A 22889-nucleotide genomic window follows, 5' to 3' on the forward strand; every position below is an offset into this window, starting at 1 on the left:
GCTGTACAAAAAAAAACACAGAAGGAAACATATACTGGAGACTGCCCAACCGAATGAACTGCTGGACAAGGAAATATGCATGTGTGGTTGGACATTTAAAAAAGAAAAATTCGTAATGTCCTGTCTGTGCCGAATTCACTGAAGACATGATACATGCGCGGATTGGAGAAGGATAGAACTGTCTCTGTTATTTTCCTTGAGTTATTTAGTGAGATTACAGAATACATAAATCTGGCAAATCAGTCGAGGATTATACACTTCAGAAAAGTTGCAGTAACATTTTGAGGGAACAGGTCACTTTCTCATATCGTTAGAACATTTTTTTGTTAATAAACAGTAAAAGTTGGATTCGATGGAAATTATATATTTTTTCTCTCTCACGTGATGTAAAGTGGGATGCTGGTTGGACAGCGGAGTTAGGACTTAGTCCTTAATTTCCTCTTTTGGCCTCAGCTAAAAGCAAGACGTTTACGCCGGAAGACTGCACGGTTTATATATCTTGACAGCTGAAAGAAGAACCAGCCTTTGTCACCGAGCGGTTCTAGGCGCTACGTTCGCAGGTTCGAATCCTGCCTCGGGCATGGGTGTGTGTGATATCCTTAGGTTAGTTAGGTTTAAGTAGTTCTAAGTTCCAGGGGACTGATGACCTCAGAAGTTAAGTCCCATAGTGCTCACAGCCTTTTGAACCATTTTTTGAAACTAGTAAAGAATCTAGGAAGGTGTTTTGTACTGAGTGACTAAAACAGCCAAACAACACTTCAAAAATGTGCCTCTGTTTGATGGCTCTGTTTAAATTTAAATAAGAAACTCTCGCATTACAATGAGCCAATAGTAGCAACCGAAGTATTAAGCTGTAAACATGATATTTAAAATTTACGATAGAGTCACATTGACAATAAGTATCCTTTACTTCCAAAGCAATTCGTATTTTCTCCTTGAGTTTCATTCTTCTACACATATTTCTAGTGCACACTGTGCACATTTTTATAAGCGGATTCTAATAAGCAGAGGTAAGTTACTGGAAATTTCTTGTTTAGTTATTAGTGTAAGATCTACGGTCTCTATTGGATTGGCTTGGCTATGTCAATAATGATTTTTAATTCTGTCATCAAATGCCCCCAGTTAGCAAGTTAATCTAAAAAGCCATGGATTCATGTCAGCAAATAACAACTCTTTTTTTCCTTCACATTTTAAATTAAATAAATAAACTGGCTTGTTCTAGTGCGTAGTTCTGTTGCTTTGTTATCTTTGGTTGTCGGTATTATTAAAATCCACTGCTCCGGTATGTCTTCATTTATTAAAATACAATCTCTGAAAAGCAGTTTATTTGGAGGCGTACGAAATCCGTTGCTGTGTTTATCTAGGTTTGTTATTTTGAGTATGCGTATGGTGTCTGTCATGTAATCGTATCGTGTTAAGAAGTTATTTGTGTGTTCGAAGTTTGGTTCCGCGATTACTTGCTAGTTGCAAGCAGTTATTATTACCGGTGTACTGCTACAGATTATTCGGTTCTTGTAAAAGACGTGTCCTAGACTATTTCGAGTCATAACGTCAAAAAATTGATGAAAATGCCTCCTAAGATAAGCTCCGTTCGTTGTCTTATACCACTGTTATTATGTATGCTGTCTGACGTTTTGGATTCCGGGGGAGAAAAACCGGTAAATTAACTTTGTAAACATTTATTTGATAGTTTCAGGAGAATTAGTAACATCCAGTACCGGTATGTAATTTCACTGATAAAATAAAGCCACTAACGTCGCACCCCTCCAGTTCTGTAGGACTATGGTTTTGTTGAATACATATTTTTAATATTGAACTGTATTAATCATCCCGTTTATGTGTAATCATGCTTATTTCTAGACCTCGGTATATTTATTTTATCACGCATTTTATCGCAGTCTTGTTTTACGTGAATTTTCATTGCTCACATCGAAATAATTGTGACACATTGCCATTATTTCATCTGAACCAAGTATGTAAAAGATTTGTATTTACGAATACCGGTACATGAAATGTGTAGCTATTGGAATTGTGAATAAGTTTTATTTTTATTGTATCGTGAATCATTGGTAAGGTCTTGGCAGCCTAACTTGACTGTGCAGCTAATATGTAAACCCCAGAAAGCACCAAGCTGATATTCTGAAGTGGGTGTGGAATCTGAGAAACAACCAGTATTCAAGAATATCGCTATGAAAAAGATGACTTTGGAAGTTAATTTGACAAAGTTAACCATGATAACCTCATGACATTTCTTCAAGAAACTGGACTAAGTAATAAATGTGTAAAATAATAATAATACTAAACCTGTTTGGAGTCCAGTGAACAACATGAGCCATAGGTAGCCTATATGAAGTGTGTCATATGGTATCTAGGATATTTTGTTTGTTTCAGTGAAATATTTTGAGTGTGTTTTGATCATAATATGTTTATTTTTTGTGGCAGGTAGCTTGGACCGTTTTGTTTGCTAGGTGTACCTTAAGTCTAGGCCTACTGGAGATGGTGTTCGACTGGGGGAATGCTTGTGGTATACAAGATGTATATATGTGTTCATTTACATTGACAGGCTGATCTGTAGACTAGTGTAAACATATATCTAGGATAGGTTGGGTTGGTAGGTCATTCCATAGACACATTTAAGTACCTATGTGAGGCTCCATTTTCAAACTATGGTCTGGTATTTTCAAGTTTTTAATATGTTCAAAGGATTAATAGAAAGAACATCCCGGGCCCAAAACTACCTTTATCCACAGAGATCCTGTTAGTCTCTAGCATTTTATTTCGCTAATGTTTTCGTGTTATTAGTTACGTGAGCAGTTGGTTGGTTCTGTAAGTCTTATACCTCCACCACTTTAAGGGTGTTGTCGTTCATAAGCTTGGTATCACATTTTTAACTAATGCTGCTGTTGGCATTTCAAAGATTGATTTGGACACAACTGTTCATAACCAGTTCTTTGTCTTGCCTTTCTCCAACCAGTCAGTTATAGAGAGATCTGTGGTTTAACATGAACTCTAAAAACAGTGCAGTTTTTATATTAACAGATTGTTGCCAGAAGTTAAAGATGTGATGAATGACAGAAGAAAGGGGTTGTGACATTTTGAAAACTTAAAGTAAGTGCAATTTTAGGCTATGCTTTCTTAGTCACTGTCCACGTTCTCAGACTAACGTGTAAAAATCTTTTTATGTACCGTGATGTTATGTCTGAGTTGAAGTTTGTTGTCTAGATAACAATAGGGGGAACAATCTTACACGTGAGGTGACATCAGTGCAAGAATCCACATATTAAACAATGAAGTTATTAAGGAATTGTTTTATGAAGAAACAGTATGGCTGGTCACTACTGACAGTGAAGGAAGCAAAATCCCAGGAGGCCCTACTGCTGATTAACACTTTTAAAAGTGAAACACTAATCTTATTTTTCAGAACTATTCATCCTTGTCGTCACAACCTGTCTATCTACATGAGGTAGGAACTATGTTAAGGGGCCATTGGAAGTGTTCGATTCCACCTGTCTTCTTTGACCCATGACATAATGGTGTTGGAATTGGTTTGTGTTTGTAGATGTCAGGTTGTTGTATTTGAAGGTGCCCTCTGGTTGTGGATCTTCACATGTTGAGTTTAACTTGAGATATTGGGTTCATTTGAGTCTTGGTTATCACTGTGGCAACATTAGTTTATTGGAGTATGGGTAGCCAGTGCTGCAATGTGGATTTGGAAATCTTTGCATTTTTCAATGATGGTTTTTTATGTGTGTGGCATTTTGTTAGGTTTGATTAGTTGTGTGTGTGTAGTGGTAGTGGCGGTCAACCTAGGTGATTTTGTTGCAGGCTTTTTGTTGGTAATAAACTTTTATTTTTGTTTTATTCTGTAGTAATTCTGATGTTCTGTCTGTTTTACATTTATCGTACTTCGGTTGGTTTTAATTGATCTGGTGTATATAGGTGTTTTTGGGTTTTCGAGTTGTTGAAGATTTTGGTTTTTGTGGTGTTTTTTGAGTTATGTAGGTGTGTGAAGTTTACATTGTTTTCTTTATTATTATTATTATTATTATTATTATTATTATTATTATTATAGTTGGTAGGTATTAAGAGCTGCATGTGAGCTACATAGGTCAAGGGAAATGTCTGATTCCACTTTTCGTTGTTGTAGCTATTGTTTCCTTGGTATCTGGGCTTCATTTCAGCTGTATAGGTTGAGGGAAACGTCCGATTCTGCTTTTTGTGTCACGGAGTACATGTGCTGATCACAAGAAAAGTAACTATTTTTTAAGGAAACGCGTGTTTCTGAAGATATAAGCACATACATGCGCAGAATACCAAAAAAAATTTTATTTCAAATCTTGAGTGTTACAGTCATATCTGATGCACTCTTCACCATAAAAGTACTTATTTTCATTTGGATGCAAAAAAAAAATCAATTAACTTTCTTAAAAAAAAATTTATAAAAAATGGTGTATTGCATATGTATGCATGGAATTTCAAAAACTTTTTTTTTTAATGATGGAATTAATAACAAAATTTTCTCAAAAAATGATATTTGTTTATTTTGCACAGATATACATTAAAGCTCGAATCACAGATTAGATAAAAACAGCTAGGCTCTACCTCGAGTTAATTTGCAGCATTGGGATAGATTTTTCAAACTTGCTCAATGAAAGTGTGGAATGGATTTTCCCCAAAACGTTGACGCCAGAGAAATTCCGCCAGGTAGTTATTCAGCATAGCACGGTGAGTTCCGAAACGCCTTATAGGATTTTTTTATTTAGCTTTTTGCCAGACTAACTCCATGTGATTTGTGGTTGCGTTTGTAAAGGGATCAACAAAATAAAGCAAATGATTAACAGCTAGATGATTGTGGCCCAAGTTACCTATGGTGTTGTAAGCTTGCCACAAATCGGAAACTACTGGGATTCCAGGCAAAACATACTGTTGCAAAATTGGTAGAAAATGGGTAGCATCACGTCGTGGCACAGCAACCATAAAGCTTTGCTTTGTCTCACTGCCATAACCACCAAAGACCCATTGCTTTCGCACAGTATGACCTTGATGGTACTTTCTCCTGATGAAGCAGCTCTCGTCTATTTCAACAGTATGGCCAGGGCCGCCCAAAACTATTGGCTCAATTAAGAAATATTTATGGCAGATATCCCTACAAAATTGGCACCAATCGACCTCAGTGTGCTCACTGCCAATTTTGAGCTCCCTCATTAAAAACTTTTGCTTATTGAGCTCGAAAGCCCACGTGTAAGACAGTCGCAAAATTTTAGAAATGTCTAAACGACTGTCAGCAAAAAATGACATTTTCCTGATTGAATATTTCTTTCTGCAGTCCCTGCCAATGGAGCAGCACCAAATTTCGCTATCTTTCGCTGCTTCATCTCGTTGTATCCAACACAATACCCACTTTCACACACCATATTGTTCTTCAAAAGACTTTGTTGCCTAGCCCATTGTCTAGAGCTTTGGGTGTTCTCCGTAACATGGTATAAATCTTCCGTTACAAAGTCGCTCAAATCTGGAAAATTTCTCGACGTTTTGGCACACACAGTAATATACGATACTTCAAAACAGACAGCCTCAGCAGAAAGATATAGGTTGTTGGGCGCACTGATCAAGATACATAACTGTGAGCGACAGGGACATATACCATATGCAACAATATGCAAAGCCAACAATAGCTATCATGGTTAGGATGTATGAAACTGTAAGCATTACAAATGGATAAAGAACTCTGTGAAGAAATATATTAAAGTGTCTGCAGCATATTGGCATAGCAACATGAATAAGTTGGTGAAAGCAGACAGTTAATTTATCTTTTTTTATTCCCCCCCTCCATATGAAAATAAGTACTTTTTTGGTATTCCGTGCATTTGTATGCTTATATCTTCAGAAATATGCGTTTCCTTCAAAAATAGGTACTTTTCTCGTGATCAGCGCATGTACCCGCTAAACTGCATAAGCGCCCTTTTCGTTATTGCATATGTTGGTTTTTTGGTATTGTGGGTTTGGTTTGAGCTATATAGGTCGAGTGAACTGTACGATTCCTGCTGGCTTTGTGGCTGTAGCATTGTGTCGTAAGTTGAGACTTTTTTTGGAGTGATGTGATGTTTTGTATTGTGAAAATTAGGTTGTCCTTGCCCTAGACACCCTATTTCACATGATTGTTCTGTAGTTCATTTTATCGTTGAAGTGAGATTACTTTCACTGTTTCTATTTTTCTGTAGGTTTGTTGGCATGTGTACATAGTGACAATATCGTCGACATTTTGTATACTCTGGACATAGGCGTTTCTGTCATATTGATGACGTTGTGGGTCAAAGCAGATGGATTAAATCAGATACTTCCCTAATGTAGAGTTCTGAAGGTTTTTGAATCTACTGACACTGCCTTTGACTGGTAGCATTCTACTGATGTGGTGTGTATGATATCCATGCACAAAACTTCCATACAAACACGTGCGTCGTTTCACAATGCCGTAATTAGTTTCAACCAGTCAGTGGTCGTCTTCAGGCTAAAGGCATTTGCTGAAGCCAACGGTAGACAGAGATCTGTTTCTGCTGTTGTGTTCAATGTTGTTGAGTACAGAATGGAAACCAGTATGTGCCTTTACCCTAAAGGCGACAGCTGGCTTGTCAAAATTGGATACATCGTTGTGAAATGCTTGTGAGATTATGTCAAAAAATATATAAAAGAATGTTAGATCCCTTATCTCTAAAACAGTATGTCATTCTTTTCCATATTTATATTGCTTCTGCATTATTTTTAAATGCAAGTTGGGGAAGCCTATGGTTGTTTCATTATGAGAATAGATAAAATTGTCATTGCAGTGTGTGGTTGATTTCGATGAGTGAGTCCAGCATATTGATGATGTGATAGGTGAAAGCAGACAGTTGGTATTGATAAAAATCAAGATTTCTTTTATGAAAGCTAGGACTAGTGGGTCAGGGAAAAAACTAACTAGTCGCTCGGTCATTTCAGAAAAGAAAATTGATATTTTATGGATGAATTCCCGAATGTTTAATTGGTTTAAAAACATTTTTAAAAAATTTTATTGTTTACATTTAGAAACAGTGGCTATTTTTTGCTTTTACAGGCATCTGTGGTGGTGGTGTTTTTTTTTTTAATTATTCAGTACTGAGTTGTCCCAGACATTTCAAATAAGAATCAAATAAGAATCATAAATTAAAACCATGATAACCATGCTGAATGTGTTTCTTAATATAGGCCCTACTTTTAATGGCTCAAACTTGTTGATTGCAAGCTAAATAAGCTCATTCTTTAAACTATTTAATTGGATAGATAAAAATTCTACTCATCAAGCGGCGGCAGAGCACATACATAAAAGACGGTTGTAATTGGCAAGCTTTTGGAGCCAGTGGCTCCTTCTTCAGGCAGAAGGGTGGAAGGGGAAGTAATCGGGTGAAGGAGAAAGACTGGAGAGTTCTAGGAAAAGGGGTAGATATTGGGAAAGTCACCAAGAACCGCGGGTCAGAGGAGACTTACCGTGCGGGATGAGAAGGAAAGACATTGCTTACAGTAAGTCTCCTCTGACCCGCTGTTCTGGGTGACTTTCCCGATATCTACCCCTTTTCCTAGACCTCTCCAGTCCTTCTCCTTCACCCCTCTTCCGTCTTTTATGTGCGAGCTCTGCTGCCACTTGGTGAGTAGATTTTTTATCTATCCTAATTGTATTTTTCCAAATTAAGAATAATTTCTCAGCCTTAATATTTATTGTGCTATTACACTACACAGTATAACTACTATTTATAGTGAGAAGCTTACACAAAGTGTACACTATTTTTAAAAAAATTATTTTTTTGGATTTTTTCATTCTTTGACCTGCAATATCTTTGTAAGGAGAGCAGATAAAAATCTGAAAATTACACACTTAATGGATCTTCATGATATCAAACTTAAATTGGAAGTAACACACAGAAAATATTGTGGGGAAGGCTAACCAAAGACTGAGTTTTATTGGCACTACTAAGGAGATTGCCTACACTACGCTTGTCCGTCCTCTTTTAGAATACTGCTGCGCGGTGTGGGATCCCTGCCAGATAGGACTGACGGAGTACATTGAAAAATTCAAAGAAGGGCAGCACATTTTGTATTATCGCGAAATATGGGAGAGTGCGTCACAGAAATGATGATGCATTTGGGCTGGACATCATTAAAAGAAAGGCATTTTTTATTGCGACAGAATCTTCTCATAAAATTCCAATCAACTTTCTCCTCCGAATGTGAAAATATTTTGTTGACACTGACCTACATAGGGAGAAACGATCACCACGATAGAATAAGGGAAATCAAGAGCTCGTACGGAAAGATATAGGTGTTCCTTCTTTCTGGGCACTATACGAGATTGGAACAATAGGGAATTGCGAAGGTGGTTCGATGAACCCTCTGCTAGGCACTTAAATGTGATTTGCAGAGTATCCATGTAGATGTAGACAAGCCTGTACAAATCTGTGTGTTGTCTTCCCCCTTCCACCAACATTTGTTCACTCACACTTAGTTAATAATGAGCCCTTGAAGTGTGTGCAGTTGAATAATGGAGTCTCAAAATCATGAGAAGAGTTTTTTTAAGTGTTGGTTACTAACCTTGAAAACTCGATAGTGCGTCATTTAATTGCCAAAGTCATTATAAATTTCTGAAGGACAAAAGCAAACCATGGCAGTTGATGAATGTATAGTTCTTGCTGACTTTTCTGAAAACTATTCCTTTGTTGTTAAAGTGAAATACAAGGTCGCCACTGGGTAAACAGTTTGTCCATTTCTGTTCTGCTATAAAGATCCAGATAAACTAGAGTCATAGTTTTTGTGTTGTAAATGATTACCTTGAACACAAAGCTACAGCAGTGCATGCTTTTCACCTACAGTTAACAAACTACATAAAACAGCACGACAATTCCATATAAACAAACTGATGTACTTCTCTGATGGTGCTGCAAGCCAATATAAAAGCAAACAAATATTAACATCTCCTCTCTCAAAGAAAAAAAGATTGTTGGCTTGGTGCAGAATAGCACTTTTTTGCATCATGCCATGGGAAGAATGAGTGTGATGACATCAAGGGTACAACAAAGCGAGCTGTCACAAAAGCTAGTCTACAATGGACCTATGAGAACCAAATCTGGACACCTCAAGAAATGTTCAAATTCTGTAAAGAACAGGTAAAAGGGATTACGTATGTTTCATTAAATGTGAGGAAATACGAGAACTCTATGCCATTGTCTTGGAGGAAAGATTCAAAACTTGTCATAAGATTAAAGGCACCCGATATTTTCATTGTTTTATACCTTAGTCATACAACTTGCTCAACTGTAAGTTCACATCAACATCCTCTAATAGTGAATGTCACCACTGTGGAAAACTTGTACCACTGACACTTCAAAATAGGACATAGTGGCTTGTGTCTATGGCGAACAGTGGTGGACTACCAAAGTTGGTAACATTGCTCGTCAGAACCAAGATGTGGATGTTACATTTTACCAGCACCAAGAATCCCATTTAAAAAATTTGAAAAGGATCAATTTGAGAGGCCCGTTAAAAATGCATTAACCCTTAACTACTATGGTCATTCACAGGAACACAATTACTGTGGAGGTGTCTCACAGACCGCATTTTTCTATTTTATATATCAAACCAGAATTTTGCTGAACATATGTAGTTTCTTGACTTCCAGTCATTCATTACACTTCTTAGAGGTGGCTTTTGTAGAAATTTGATTTTTTTAAACACTGCAGTATTTTAAACACTTCGACAATTAAAACAAAGCGAAATCTGGAGTATATTTTTATTTTATGAGTTACGAAAATAACAGCAAATAATTAGCTCTCTACTCACACACAGATTTTGATCAGAGGGATTATATTATAAATTGGCAATATAACTAGGGGGAAGAATCCGACATGACTTGCAATAAATTGTGTGCAAAGTCAACTTTCAGTTTGACTCACTTTGCAATGTAGAGCGAATATTTCAGTTCATAAGTCTATGAATGGAGAAACTTTGCCACCATTTTACTTCTAAAATTACAAGTAAAAAGTAAATACTTGTTTTCATGTGCCACTGAATCATACTTAAGTCAATTTCCACCTGCAAACACTTCACGCAGACCTTCCTGGAACACTCCAAACAAATCAGAACACCACACTGTTGACATGGATACCTTGTTTTCCTCTTCAGACGAGGAGGGCAAAAGGTGCACATTTTTCGATTTTAGAATTATTCTTTCGGTGACTGAGGCTCATCTTGCAAGTGAAGACCTCTGTCTCAGATAACACACGTTGCACAGGAGACCCAGCTTTCCCCGCCATGGAGAAACAGTAGCATGCAACAAAAATGCGGCACGCAAACACTATGGTACGTCTGTGAGACCTCTCAAGGCAAATAATTACGAAACAAAGAGCAGCAAGAATGCTGGCACGTGTAGCTTGACAGCCAATAGGAAGGTACATGGAAGAGTCCATTTGGCTTTGCAGGGGTGTGAGAAATATCTCGACAAAAAAATTAGTAGCGGTCTGAGAGACGGTCGATAGTAGTTAAGGGTTAAAGAAGTTGCCTTCTCCCCAGGAATTTATGACTGTGACTAGGCGAACATTTAACCCAGTGCCCAAAGTGAATGAAGAAATGTCTCTGTTGTTCAATAAACAATGTAGTGAAAACAAATAAGTTGAGAACGGGATAATGTAATGAATTGTCTCATTGTTTAAAAGAGTTAGCCTAGATATTTTTAAATTATGTAATTTATACACTTTTTCCATCAGCCCAGATATTGCAAACATTAAGACACATATTTTTGGCATTAAATGTGTGTTGAGGAATACATTCAACAGGGTGATCATGGTGTTAATTTATAGTCCAGTGTCTGCTGAAATAAATACCTCTTATGTGAAAGGTCTGGGGCAATCCGTTACTGAATAATTTAAAAAACCACAGACACTTATAAAAGTGAAAGAATGCTTTCAGCCTGAAACAAAAATGGCTGCTCTTTCTAAACGATAACCAAAAAAATTTTATTAAAAATATTTTTGAGTCCACCAAACATGAAGGAATTCACCCAGTGAATTCTTTCTACGAGGATGCAGTTGTCTCTCTTTGTAATTTTATGGCTTTCTCAAGTATGTTTCCCTTTGGATACAATTAATTGATAGTTTTATGGTTTGGATGGTGTATGATCTTCCACGGCATGCCTGTATTTACTTAATAGGCACACGTTTCAAAATCCAAATATTAGATCATTATTTCTCTGAAGGAAACATTTTTTCCTGTATAAATCCTAGATGCAGAATTGTATTGTTTACATTGTGACTGCAGAACTATTCTTCTCTCACCTGTTGTATATAAATATTTCTGGAATAATTTTAACATCTGTTTAACAGGACACTAATGACAGCAGCAGAGAAGCTTGCCGCTGTTCCTGATGTGGATATCGACCCAGAAGGAACATTTAAGTATGTTCTAATACGTGTCTTTGGTCCAGAGGGTCCTGATGGCAAAGAACCAAGCAAATTAGTGGTCAGTAACTGGTAAACTAATATTTGGTCAACTTTGTGATACATTATTATTTGAGAGACAGTCCTTAGCATCATTTTTCAATTTTCTCAGTTGAATTTTTCTTTTGATGTCGGTGACTTGCAATGGGGAATTGTAGCCTAAGGTTGGTTGGTTATCTGCATACAATAGTGTTTGTGTTTACTGTTAAATTGGAAGTGAGATGGTGAATGGTGATACAACTGAAAACATACAAAAGATTTTCAATGAAACACTGTTGAACTACACAGTTATGACCCTGTATGCTATGGTATCCTTGCCAGATAGCGTTGACAGAGGACGTTTTATTGCTTAGAAGGGGGAGTGCGCCATGGACATGCAGGGTGTATGCAACCTGGGAGATCCAGGAAAAACTTGGGAATTTTTTAGAATGCCAGAAATTTTTCATTGTTTTTGCTTTCAGTTAAATTTTTGTAATTTTGATCGGTAATAACCGATACACTAACAAAGGATATTACTGTGTCCCGATACTGCATCGATAAAACATAAACGAGAGAAAAAACGAAAATAAAAGGGAAAGGCACCATATACAGCAACAAAACACTGCTCATACAAGTGTCTGCCAACAGCAAAATGTGTCAAAGGCTTTAGGAAGACTGTGAAATGCTTCATAACAACAAATTGCCTCCACTTAGCGTGACATCACAACTGTTTGCATTAGATTCGTTTTAGCGGTTACGAGCGGGATCATGCGCATGCACAGTTGAGTAGTACCTTCTCCCGCTTCTGGCTACAGAAACGTGGCTGTTGGCTATGTAAGCAGTCGCAGCAAGCAGCTAGATGCTACCGGGAAAAATTTTACTGGAGCGCCCAAGCTGCCAGATTTATGCATGCGCAGAGGGTCCAAATCTAGGGGGGGGGGGGGGGCAAATTTTCATATTCTTGAGGAGAAAAAACCTTGTTTCACAAAGCGACTAGCATCCAGCGCACGTTAGTTCGTTAGTTTATCGATTATTCATATTACTTTGAAACGCATCCCTGTCGGTTTTTGAACATTTTTAACACGTTCTAAGTTGATTTTGAGTGAGTCGTAAGTTGATTTGTGAATGCGTGCATAGTGTACATGTTTCCTCTGTCAGTGGAATCTGACAGAGCTGAGCGGAGTAAGGCTGAACGGATGAATGCCAACCACTGTCCGATTGTGTGGTTGATTGGGTTTGCGAATGATGAGCGTTGTTATAATTACTAGTGAAATCCATAGATTCAGACTACAAGAGTGGAAATAAACGAATAACAGGTAAGAAAGATTACATATTACCTTCTCGGTGCATCCAAGAAAATGAAATTTTTACAAAAAATTTTTGGACAGATCGCCGTACTAGTAAGGGCCAGTTGAACAGTCCCCGGCTAGCAGCTGCTTTAAGTTCTGTTCTGGAAGAAGCATGGAAAATGCATTGTACGAACATGTAACAATGCCTAACCGGAGCGGGATAGCTAAACCAGTAATTCTGGTAGAGTTAATGAAGTTTTTTTTTTTTTTAAAAAAGAGGGACTTAATGTCAAACTGGCCAACTGTAAACAGGAGAGGTACCACAGGACATTTTAATTTCCACTGTCCTGAATATGGTTTGATGGCATCCATTACGAAATATACACATTTGAATTCCACAGAGCGAAGTACAGTTACGTGCAATAGAAGAATGCTGTGTGAGGAGACAAGGCACTGCACTTTGGCACACTTATGACATGTCTTACATTTCCTCGAACACATACGTTGTATGCATCAGACCCTTCAGAAAGATGTGCGCTACAAAATGAACATATTTTTGAAAATTCTAGTGACCCGTGTTTACATTTAGTGATTTTGCTGTTTCCTCTTCATTTACTGCTCTCACGTCAAATGAAAACAGAACAGATTTCTGTGGCCGGGAGCTATCAAGTGAATTAAAATACATTCACATAATTACAGAAGGCTAAAATGTGTTTAGTTATTTTATTTCCACCTCTCTGACAGTCGAGCATTAATTGCCTTGCAGAAATAATGAAGTTATTTTTGTTGGTTTGCGAAAGAAATTTTCTTTCATTAATCTTTTCCACTAAGGCAGACAATATATTTGAGACAGTGTTTAATTCCGCACACTGTGTTCGCTGCATTTCAAGTGCACATTTTCAGCTTCTAGAACGTTTGGCATTATGCCATAATAAAGAACCAAACATGAGATAGCACAGTACTGGTACTCCCAAGAAAATTTACTTCCCGAAAACCACATTGAAAAGCTTAATATCAGGTCGTGCTACTTCACTGGGAGTCTGGACATACGAATGTGCACTTTAAATGTGCACATTTTAGTATGGGTCACGAAATTCCAATTCTCTTGGAGTATCCTCTGATGTCTTGTTTCTTTTATGACATAATGTAAGATCTTTTAATGTTTTACAGGTACGAACATACGGGCTCCCTATGGCATCATAGCTGCGCAAGTGCAGTGACGCCTGTCATCTGGCGCTCTTTGGCAACTGCAGAAACGAACCTATTTCTAACAGATCGTGGGAAAATATTTCGAATGGTGGTTTGAAAAGCGTCACCATCAAAGTACCATTCTAGCAGTTACATCAGGACTATGAGAGATAATGTACGATGAATTTCTTAATTCACAGAGTGTTTGACTCTCATTTAAAAATCAACTCTTGGATGATAAGCCATTTAGATGAATTTTGAGCCTGAAGATCAGACATTTATGTTGTTATTAAAAATTTTACTGGCACCTTTGTGTGATCCATCTTAAATTGTAATATGCGCATAGAAGACCAACATTGTATGTGAAAGCTTAGCTTCTCTTGCAGCGTATTAATCTTATAGACCAATATTATATGTGAAAGTCCCCCCAGGGGGTCCACAACTGTCCCCCCAGGGGGTCCACAACTCTTTTGTGGATACGTGCGTAGCGAGCACAGGACCCCAAGCTAATGTGGCCTTCCTTCCTTTCCGGGCTGCATACCTTCCCTTTCCGCATCCTTCCCCATCCCCCATCTTCGCCCCTCCTCCCCTCACCTCTGGCTCTTTCCTTCCCTTTCTCCCCATCTGGGAGTATGGTTTGTGCCTACGTCCGGAGATGGACGCTCGAAAATGTAACGCATTCTTCGCCTTCTTTACTTGTATGTCTTCTTCCTTCCTTTGTCCTTGTCTTTTCCTTACCTCTTCTCTTTACCCTTTTCTCCGCTGCGGCGTTTGAGACCTCTCTTCTTTCCTTTCTCTTTCTTCCTCCCAGTGGGTGTCTGAAGGCCGACCCACGCATTTATGTGCGTAGCCGGTGATGGGGTAATGCGTAATTCCCCGCCCCGGGTAGACAGGTAGGACACGTACGTACCCCACTGGTAACAGCCAGGCCCAGGGAGGGGTGATTACCCGAGCTGATACCTTCCGAAAGTGCCGATTGGTCCCTCCGTCCGTTTGTCGGGAGGTGTGACCTGAGGTGTGCACAATCACCTAAGGCGGGAGTGCCCTCAGAGAGGGCCCCCACAAGGGAGGAGCGCGCCATCGGAGACGCCGGTAATCATCGGGGATTCTTCCGCAATGGTTTTGTCACCTTCCACTATGTCTGCTCACAAGCGTAAGTATACTGAGTCTCAGCCACAGACGGTTCTTCCATCGTTGCCACAGTTCCTTGTTGTTTCTCGGTCTGACGAAGGTCACGACTTCTCCACGGTCAACCCTTTCATTATTCAGAAAGGTGTTGACGCAATTGCAGGTCCTGTAAAGTCTTTTTCCAGATTACGGAATGGCACCTTGTTGTTAGAAACAGTCAGTGCCCTCCAGGCACAAAAATTGCTGCGTACTTCACTGCTCCACACCTTCCCTGTCCGGGTTGAAGCGCACCGTACTTTAAATTCCTCGCGTGGAGTCTTATATACACGCTCCCTCGATGGATTGTCTGACGAAGAAATTCAGCACTACTGTCTGACCAGGGCGTAACGGCTGTTCATAGAGTTATGAAACGGGTTGACACGAACATCATTCCAACCCGCACACTCTCCTTGACATTTGACAAAGTTCAACTTCCATCGAAAATCAAAGCAGGCTATGAGATAATTTCCGTTCGCCCTTACGTCCCAAACCCTATGCGTTGCTATCGGTGTCAGTGGTTCAATCACACCAGCCAGTCCTGTTCCAATCCGGCCAAATGTGTTACGTGTGGCAAGGATGCCCATGAGGGTGCTTGTCCACCTCCATCCCCTCGCTGCATCAACTGTATGGGTGACCACGCTGCTTCCTCTAGAGACTGCCCCGTTTTTAAGGACGAGAAGCTCATCCTGGAAATCAGAGTGAAGGAAAAGGTGTCGACCTTTGCTGCTCAAAAATTATTCGCCAGTCGACAGCCCACCGTGCCTCCGACAGGAAAATACAGCACTGTCCTTGCTTCTCCTCGGCCAACAAAGGAGGCGGCCACGCAGACTTGCGACCTCACCTTTAGTGCCACGGTCGTCAGATCGGCCAGCGCAAAGATCGCCTGTTCAACCTCACCACTTTCGCCTGCCCACTCTATGGCTCACCCTTCATCGGGTTCTGCTAAATCACGAGCCCAAAAGTCAGACACCAAGACTTCAAAAAAAGAGCATACTCGTGAAGATTTTTTACGTACCCCAACTTCACAACCATCGGTTCCTCCTTCATCTAAACATCATAATTCCAAGAAGGCTACAAAGAAACCCAGTTCATCTCCTTCTCCGCCAAGGCGTGTCCCATCTACAGCACCACCTGGCGGAAATCGCCCTCAGCAGTCTTCTGTGTCGCCGAGGCGCACTGCTAGCGGCCGATCAACCGGCCGATCGCTGGTGGCAGGAGCTGCTCCTGAACAACCTACGGATCAGGATCTTCTGCCTTCGGCTGAATGCCATTCCATGCTGTCGGTCGCAAGCTCTGAGCAGTCGTTGAGTTGACAGCAACCTTGGTCACATTCCTCCATTTTCTGTTCACCCTATGTCCATTATCCACTGGAATATCCACGGCATTCAAGCCAATCGGGATGAATTGTCGATCCTCTTACGATCCTACTCGCCGGTCATCTTCTGTCTTCAGGAAACAAAGCTGCGTCCCCATGACCGCTTTGTTCTCCCTCATTTTCAGTCCGTCCGATATGACCTCCCCTCTGTTGAAGGCACTCCAGCCCATGGAGGACTCGTGATTCTTCTCCATGATACTCTCCATTATCACCAAATCCACTTAAACACTTCCTTCCAAGCTGTCGCCGTCAGTCTTTCACTTTCTGGATACACGTTCTCTCTTTGTACTGTATACATTCCATCGTCCACACCAATGGCACGAGCTGATCTCCTTCATCTTCTTGGTCAGCTTCCACCCCCCTATTTGCTGGTCGGGGACTTCAATGCCCACCACCCGCTTTGGGGATCTCCACATGGCTCACTATTGCTAGACGTCTTCCACCAAGTGGATCTACTTTGCCTCAACACTGGGGTCCCTACATTTTTGTCTGCCTCCACGACAAATTTATCTCATTTGGATCTTGCGGTCGGTACTGTTCCGCTAGCTCGGCGCTTCGAATGGTTCGCCCTTCATGATACACACTCGAGTTGCCACTTTCCATGTGTCCTTAGACTGCAGCCTCAACTGCCATATATGCGCCCGAGACGCTGGAAGTTTGCCCAGGCTGACTGGACACTTTTTTCGTCTCTAGTGACATTCGATGACCGTCACTTTCCCAGCATCAACGATGAGGTCACACACATTACCGACGTTATTCTTACAGCTGCGGAACGTTCAATACCACGCACCTCCGAATTGCCCCGGCGCCCCCCCATTCCTTGGTGGAACGAGGCATGCCGTGACGCAATACGTGAGCGGCGACGTTTTCTCCGCATTTTCCGCCACCATCCTACTTTGGCCAACTGTATCCGCTATAAGCAGTTCCGAGCGCGATGCTGTCGTGTCATCCGCGATAGCAAGAAGGCGAGCGGAAATTCTTTATTAGCTCATTTAATACCTTCACTCCCTCCTCGGAAGTTTGGAGTCGGCTTCGACGGTTCTCAGGCGTGCCTAGTTTCTCCCCGGTCTCTGGGCTCACTGTCGCGCATGATACATTAGTGGACCCCGTCGCAATTTCTAACTCATTGGGTCAGAACTTTGCTGAGATTTCGAGCTCTTCAAATTACCCGCTAGCGTTTCTCTCGAAGAAACGTGCAGCGGAAGTGCGACCTCTTGCTTTCTCCTCTCAAAATCGCGAAAGCTACAATACTGTTTTCTCCATGCGGGAACTCCAACATGCATTCTCTTCTTCTCGCTCCTCCGCCCCAGGACCGGATGGTATACACATCCAAATGTTGCTGCAATTATCAACCCATAGTCTGCGTTACCTCCTTCGCCTTTATAATCGCATTTGGACCGACAGTACTTTTCCCAGATGATGGCAGGAAGCTATCGTTGTTCCTGTTCCGAAACCTGGAAAGGACAAACATCTCCCCTCTATCTATCGCCCCATTTCTCTCACGAGCAGTGTCTGTAAGGTTTTGGAGCGCATGGTGAATTACCGTTTAGCTTGGTGGCTGGAATCCCGCAGTCTTTTAACACCTGCCCAATGCGGATTCCGAAAGCATCGTTCTGCAGTTGACCATCTTGCTGCTCTCTCCACTTACGTCATGAATAATTTTCTCCGGAAACGCCAAACAGTACCAATATTTTTTGATCTGGAGAGAGCATACGATACCTGTTGGAGGACAGGTATCCTCCGCATACTGTTCTCTTGGGGCTTTCGAGGTCGGCTGCCCCTTTTTCTTCGCGAATTTATGGCAGAGCGCACATTTAGGGTGCGGGTGAACACTACTCTCTCCCGTACTTTCTCCCGAGAAAACGGGGTACCCCAGGGCTCCGTGCTGAGTGTTGTACTGTTTGCCAGTGCCATCAATCCAATTATGGATTGTCTCCTTCCTGATGTCTCGGGCTCCCTCTTTGTGGACGATTTTGCGATCTACTACAGCTCTCAACGGACCAGCCTTCTTGAACCGACGTCTTCAAGGATGTCTCGATCGCCTCCACTCTTGGAGCATCGACACCGGCTTCCGTTTTTCTCCCAGTAAGACCGTTTGTGTTAATTTTTGGCGACGTAAGGAGTTTCTTCCGCCCTCCTTACATCTAGGTCCTGTCAACCTTCCGTTTTCAGACGTCGCTAAATTCTTGGGTCTTATGTTTGACAGAAAACTGTGCTGGTCCTCCCACGTTTCCTATCTTTCGGCTCGCTGTCTGCGATCCCTCAACACCCTCCATGTCCTGAATTGTACCTCCTGGGGAGCGGACCGAGTGGCCCTTCTCCGCCTCTATCGCGCCTTAGTGCGCTCGAAATTGGACTACGGAAGCATAATCTACGCCTCTGCTCGGCCGTCTATTCTTCGGCGTCTCGACTCTATCCACCACCGTGGATTACGGTTAGGGTCTGGAGCTTTTTACACCAGCCCTGTGGAAAGCCTTTATGCTGAGACTGCTGAACCTCCGCTTTCCAATCGGCGAGCAGTCCTTCTGAGTCGTTATGCAAGCCATCTGTCTTCCATGCCTGCTAATCCAGCCCATGACATTTTTTTCGACACCTCCTTTGATGTAGGGTATGCAGGCCGCCCCTCCTCCCTACTACCACCGGGAGTCCGCTTTCGTCAACTGCTCCATTCTCTTTCCTTCCGCTTTCCTAAAACCTTCTTGACGACTTGGGGTACAGCACCGCCTTGGCTCCGTCCCCGGATCTGCCTGCTCAGAGACCTTTGTCAATTTCCTAAGGATGGTACCCCTTCACTTGTTTATCGTCGGGCATTTGCTGCTCTATGTGGACAAATGACGGACGCCACATTTATTTACACCGACGGCTCGAAAACATCGTTAGGTGTAGGGAGTGCCTATATTGTTGGCGACACCCCAAATCACTTTCGGCTTCCCGGCCAGTGTTCAGTTTATACTGCGGAGCTTTACGCTGTTCTCCAGGCTGTCCACTACATCTACGGTACGTTATCTGCTCCGATTCTCTCAGCTCTCTCCTCAATCTCCGAGCTCTTTACCCTGTGCACCCTCTGGTCCACCGGATTCAGGACTGTCTGCGCTTGCTCCACCTGGGGGGCGTCTCGGTGGCGTTCCTCTGGCTCCCGGGACACGTTGGTATCTGCGGAAATGAGGCGGCCGATATTGCAGCCAAGGCTGCAGTCTCTCTTCTTCGGCCAGCAATTCAATCGCTTCCCGTCGCCGATCTCCGGAGCGTTTTATGTCGTCGTGTTGTTCATTTATGGCACGCGCATTGGTCGACACTTCCCCACAATAACTTGCGGGACGTGAAAACTCTTCCTTGTGCTTGGACCTCTTCCTCCCGAACGCGTTGTCGGGAGGAGGTAATTTTAACTAGACTCCGGATAGGACACTGTCCTTTTAGCCATCGACATCTTTTAAGCGGCGATCCTCCCCCACTCTGTCCCCACTGCTCTCAGCTGTGGACGGTAAGACACCTTTTAATTGAGTGCCCCTATTTTAATCCGTTACGCTCCCGTCTACAGCTGTCGCCTGATATATCGTCAATTTTAGCCGATGACACGCGCTCGGCCGATCGCGTTCTAGAGTTCATTCGTGACAGTGAAATGGTGTCAGTCATTTGAAGTTTTTTTTGGGACAACCAACCCCCTTCTGTAGTGGATTTTTAAGCCTTCCTTCTGCTTTTAGTTTCTCCAATTTTATGACTTTCGTTCCCATTGCTGCTGGTTTCCGTTTTCGGTTTTTTACTGCTTCCTAAGTCACAGACCGGGCGCTAATGACCATAGCAGTTTTGCGCCCTTAAACCAAAACCAAAACCAAAAATATATGTGAAAGCGTTGCGTTTCGTGTAGCAACACTATTTATATTAATTTAAACTGTTAACTTTTTCTGTTTGTGTGTTCATGCTACTTAACAGTGATGTTGCTATTGGTTGACTACATCACGTATCCTAAGCTCTGAATACCTGCTATGATCGGTTGGCTAGATCGCGTGACATGAGCTATGACTGGCGTACAAAAGCTCATCCCAATCTCAGTTTCAATGCTTCAGAAAGTAACATGCGGTGTTTGGTGGAATTCAAATTTATACTTTCGTAATAACGAAAATATGTCAGCATACATGTTGCTGCACATCAAAGATCTTTCCAAAACGCTTTTTTTTTTTTTTTTTTTTTTTTTTTTTTTTTTTTTAAAGTGCCTGGAAATTCTACGTCTGTGTATAAAACTATAATCATTCAAAGGACTTATAAGTTATACAGTTCCAAGAGAAAATGTACTGTCAGTTAACAGGGAAAAAGTATGTTTTCACCTGGGAGAAAGTGTATTTTTGACCGAGAAATCCGGGAATTTTTTTTCCTTGTCCGCATATACCCTGGCATGATATACAAGTTGGGCTGGCAGTCATTAAAACAAAGGTGTTTTTTACTACGAGATTAAAACTGTGTGCCTGACCGAGACTCGAACTCGGGACCTCGGGAGTTCGAATCTCGGTCGGGCACACAGTTTTAATCTGCCAGGAAGTTTCATATCAGCGCACACTCCGCTGCAGAGTGAAAATCTCATTCTGGAAGTATCTCCATGGTTCTCCATCATTTGAAAAAACGTCGTTTTCACTAAAACACACAGCTACATTTACAACTCCATTTTTCCTGTACAGTGTTCTATAATACATACAATTGTGACTTTAAATGACGGCTTCGAATTATCAAGGGCATCCGTTTTTTTTCCATTTACAAATTTAATGTGCCATTATCAACAGAATGGTTGCATGCAGACCATTATATTGGCGTGTGAGGTTTTGGGATTGACATTTATTTTTTTTATCAGGTATCTTGAGACTTTGAGCCAAAGCTCGTGGGATGAGGTGGAACCTAGTTTACAGAAAGCTGAATATAAAATTTATAAACAAAAAATTACAGAATTAATAAAATATAAAATTAAGAGAAATTAGGATAAATTACATGTTGCATAGAGAAGTTCTCAAGTATCGTGAGGGTCTCCTGTGTGGAATAGTAGCATACCACAAGGTAACCTTTGTTTGCGGATTTGAATACTTAGGTTTATCACTCTTTTTTTCTTCTCTGCTGGGAAATTTGGAAAAAAAAAAGCCTGGAGAAATCTTGTTTTTTTGTCTCAGTAGATGAAACGGTTTGTTTACTGGGATTTCATGCATCGTCGCTGGCAGGGTGCAGCTTAATACATGCACTGCTTCCCTACTCCCTCATTCTTACTGCGTCTCCCCTTCCTACCACTCCCCCAGCTGGCAGTCAGTGCTGCCACCACTTCTTGCCACTAGCCTAGTAGCTGCCGATGGGAGGCGTGAGGAGTGGTTTGTTTTGATATGATTCTCAGAGATTGTTGACCCAGCGGCTGGAGACGGCGGTCATGTGTGCATGAGTTGTGTCTGAGTGTGTGTGTGTGTGTGTGTGTGTGTGTGTGTGTGTGTGTGTGTGTGTGTGTGTTTCATTTTCTAAGAAAGGCTATGGCCAAAAATTTAGTTGTGAGAGTGTGATTGTCTTTTCTACGTGTCTGTCCATGGTTCAGCGATCATCTTTATGGTGAGTTGCCACCTATCTTTATTAACATTAATTCTCAGAGTATTTGCACAAATTGATGGATTTATCACTACCATCTCATTTCATCAACATAATGTCAGTGACTTGTGAATAGCTGGCCACATGAATGGACTTCCATGATGGGCCAAAACCACAGGCCATTTCTGTGGGGGGTCTCTAATGGATTGGGGCTGCCGATTTGAAGCCCATCGTTTCCCAATAATGTGCAAGCCCTGCCTGTTGGATCTAGTCTCACCGATCTGCTCCCAGGCCGGCTCTGTTTGTGTGTGGCATAATGCAGAGGATTTTCGTGATTTATCCAAGGATTCAGGACTGTGGTGCTCCTCGGCAGGCCAGAGGCCACGGGCGATGGAGTTCAGGAATTGCAACTTTCTCACAGCAAGTACATTGTGCGGTACATTGTTTTATAAACATTTTATTTATTCTAGTACATTTTGGGGCTTAGAAAGTAATTTATACAGGATGTACATAAAGTTCGGGAACACTTTCAATAAGTTATTGCACAAGAACTAAACATTGTACAGATGTCATACATATGGCATTTTTGAAGAGAAACTCTGAAAGTGTTGTTGTTGTTTGTTGTTGTTGTTGTTGCTGTTTGTTTTTTTTTTTTTTTTTTTTTTTTTTTTTTTTTTTTTTTTTTTTTTTTTCAATATGCGAAACATGAGTGACCCGGCAGACATCAATACAGTAATCGAATTCGTGCCATACCTGTCCCAGCATGGCATCGTCGACTGTGACATTCGCTTCTCGTATTCTCTCCCAGAGCTCTGCTACATCAAGTGGTAGAGACCATACATACACCAG

The 22889-nt window shown here is 41.3% G+C and overlaps 1 protein-coding gene across 2 annotated transcripts in view; it reads left to right on the plus strand.

The window, feature by feature from the left end:
• Window positions 1-986: 986 nt before the first annotated feature.
• The window catches only part of LOC126106628 (sex-regulated protein janus-A-like), a 34412-nt gene continuing 12509 nt past the window's right edge, over window positions 987-22889 (plus strand). The window contains exons 1-2 of one of the 2 annotated variants that reach the window (XM_049912984.1): window positions 987-1010; window positions 11382-11517. In XM_049912984.1, the coding sequence (XP_049768941.1) occupies window positions 11389-11517 (129 nt within the window). In that variant the 5' untranslated portion in view covers window positions 987-1010; window positions 11382-11388. Of the gene's footprint in view, window positions 1011-1214; window positions 1365-11381; window positions 11518-22889 lie in introns of those variants that run through there. The other variant, XM_049912983.1, reaches the window with a different exon arrangement.

Source organism: Schistocerca cancellata, chromosome 10 (assembly GCF_023864275.1).
Source record: "Schistocerca cancellata isolate TAMUIC-IGC-003103 chromosome 10, iqSchCanc2.1, whole genome shotgun sequence".
Lineage (NCBI taxonomy): Eukaryota > Metazoa > Arthropoda > Insecta > Orthoptera > Acrididae > Schistocerca > Schistocerca cancellata.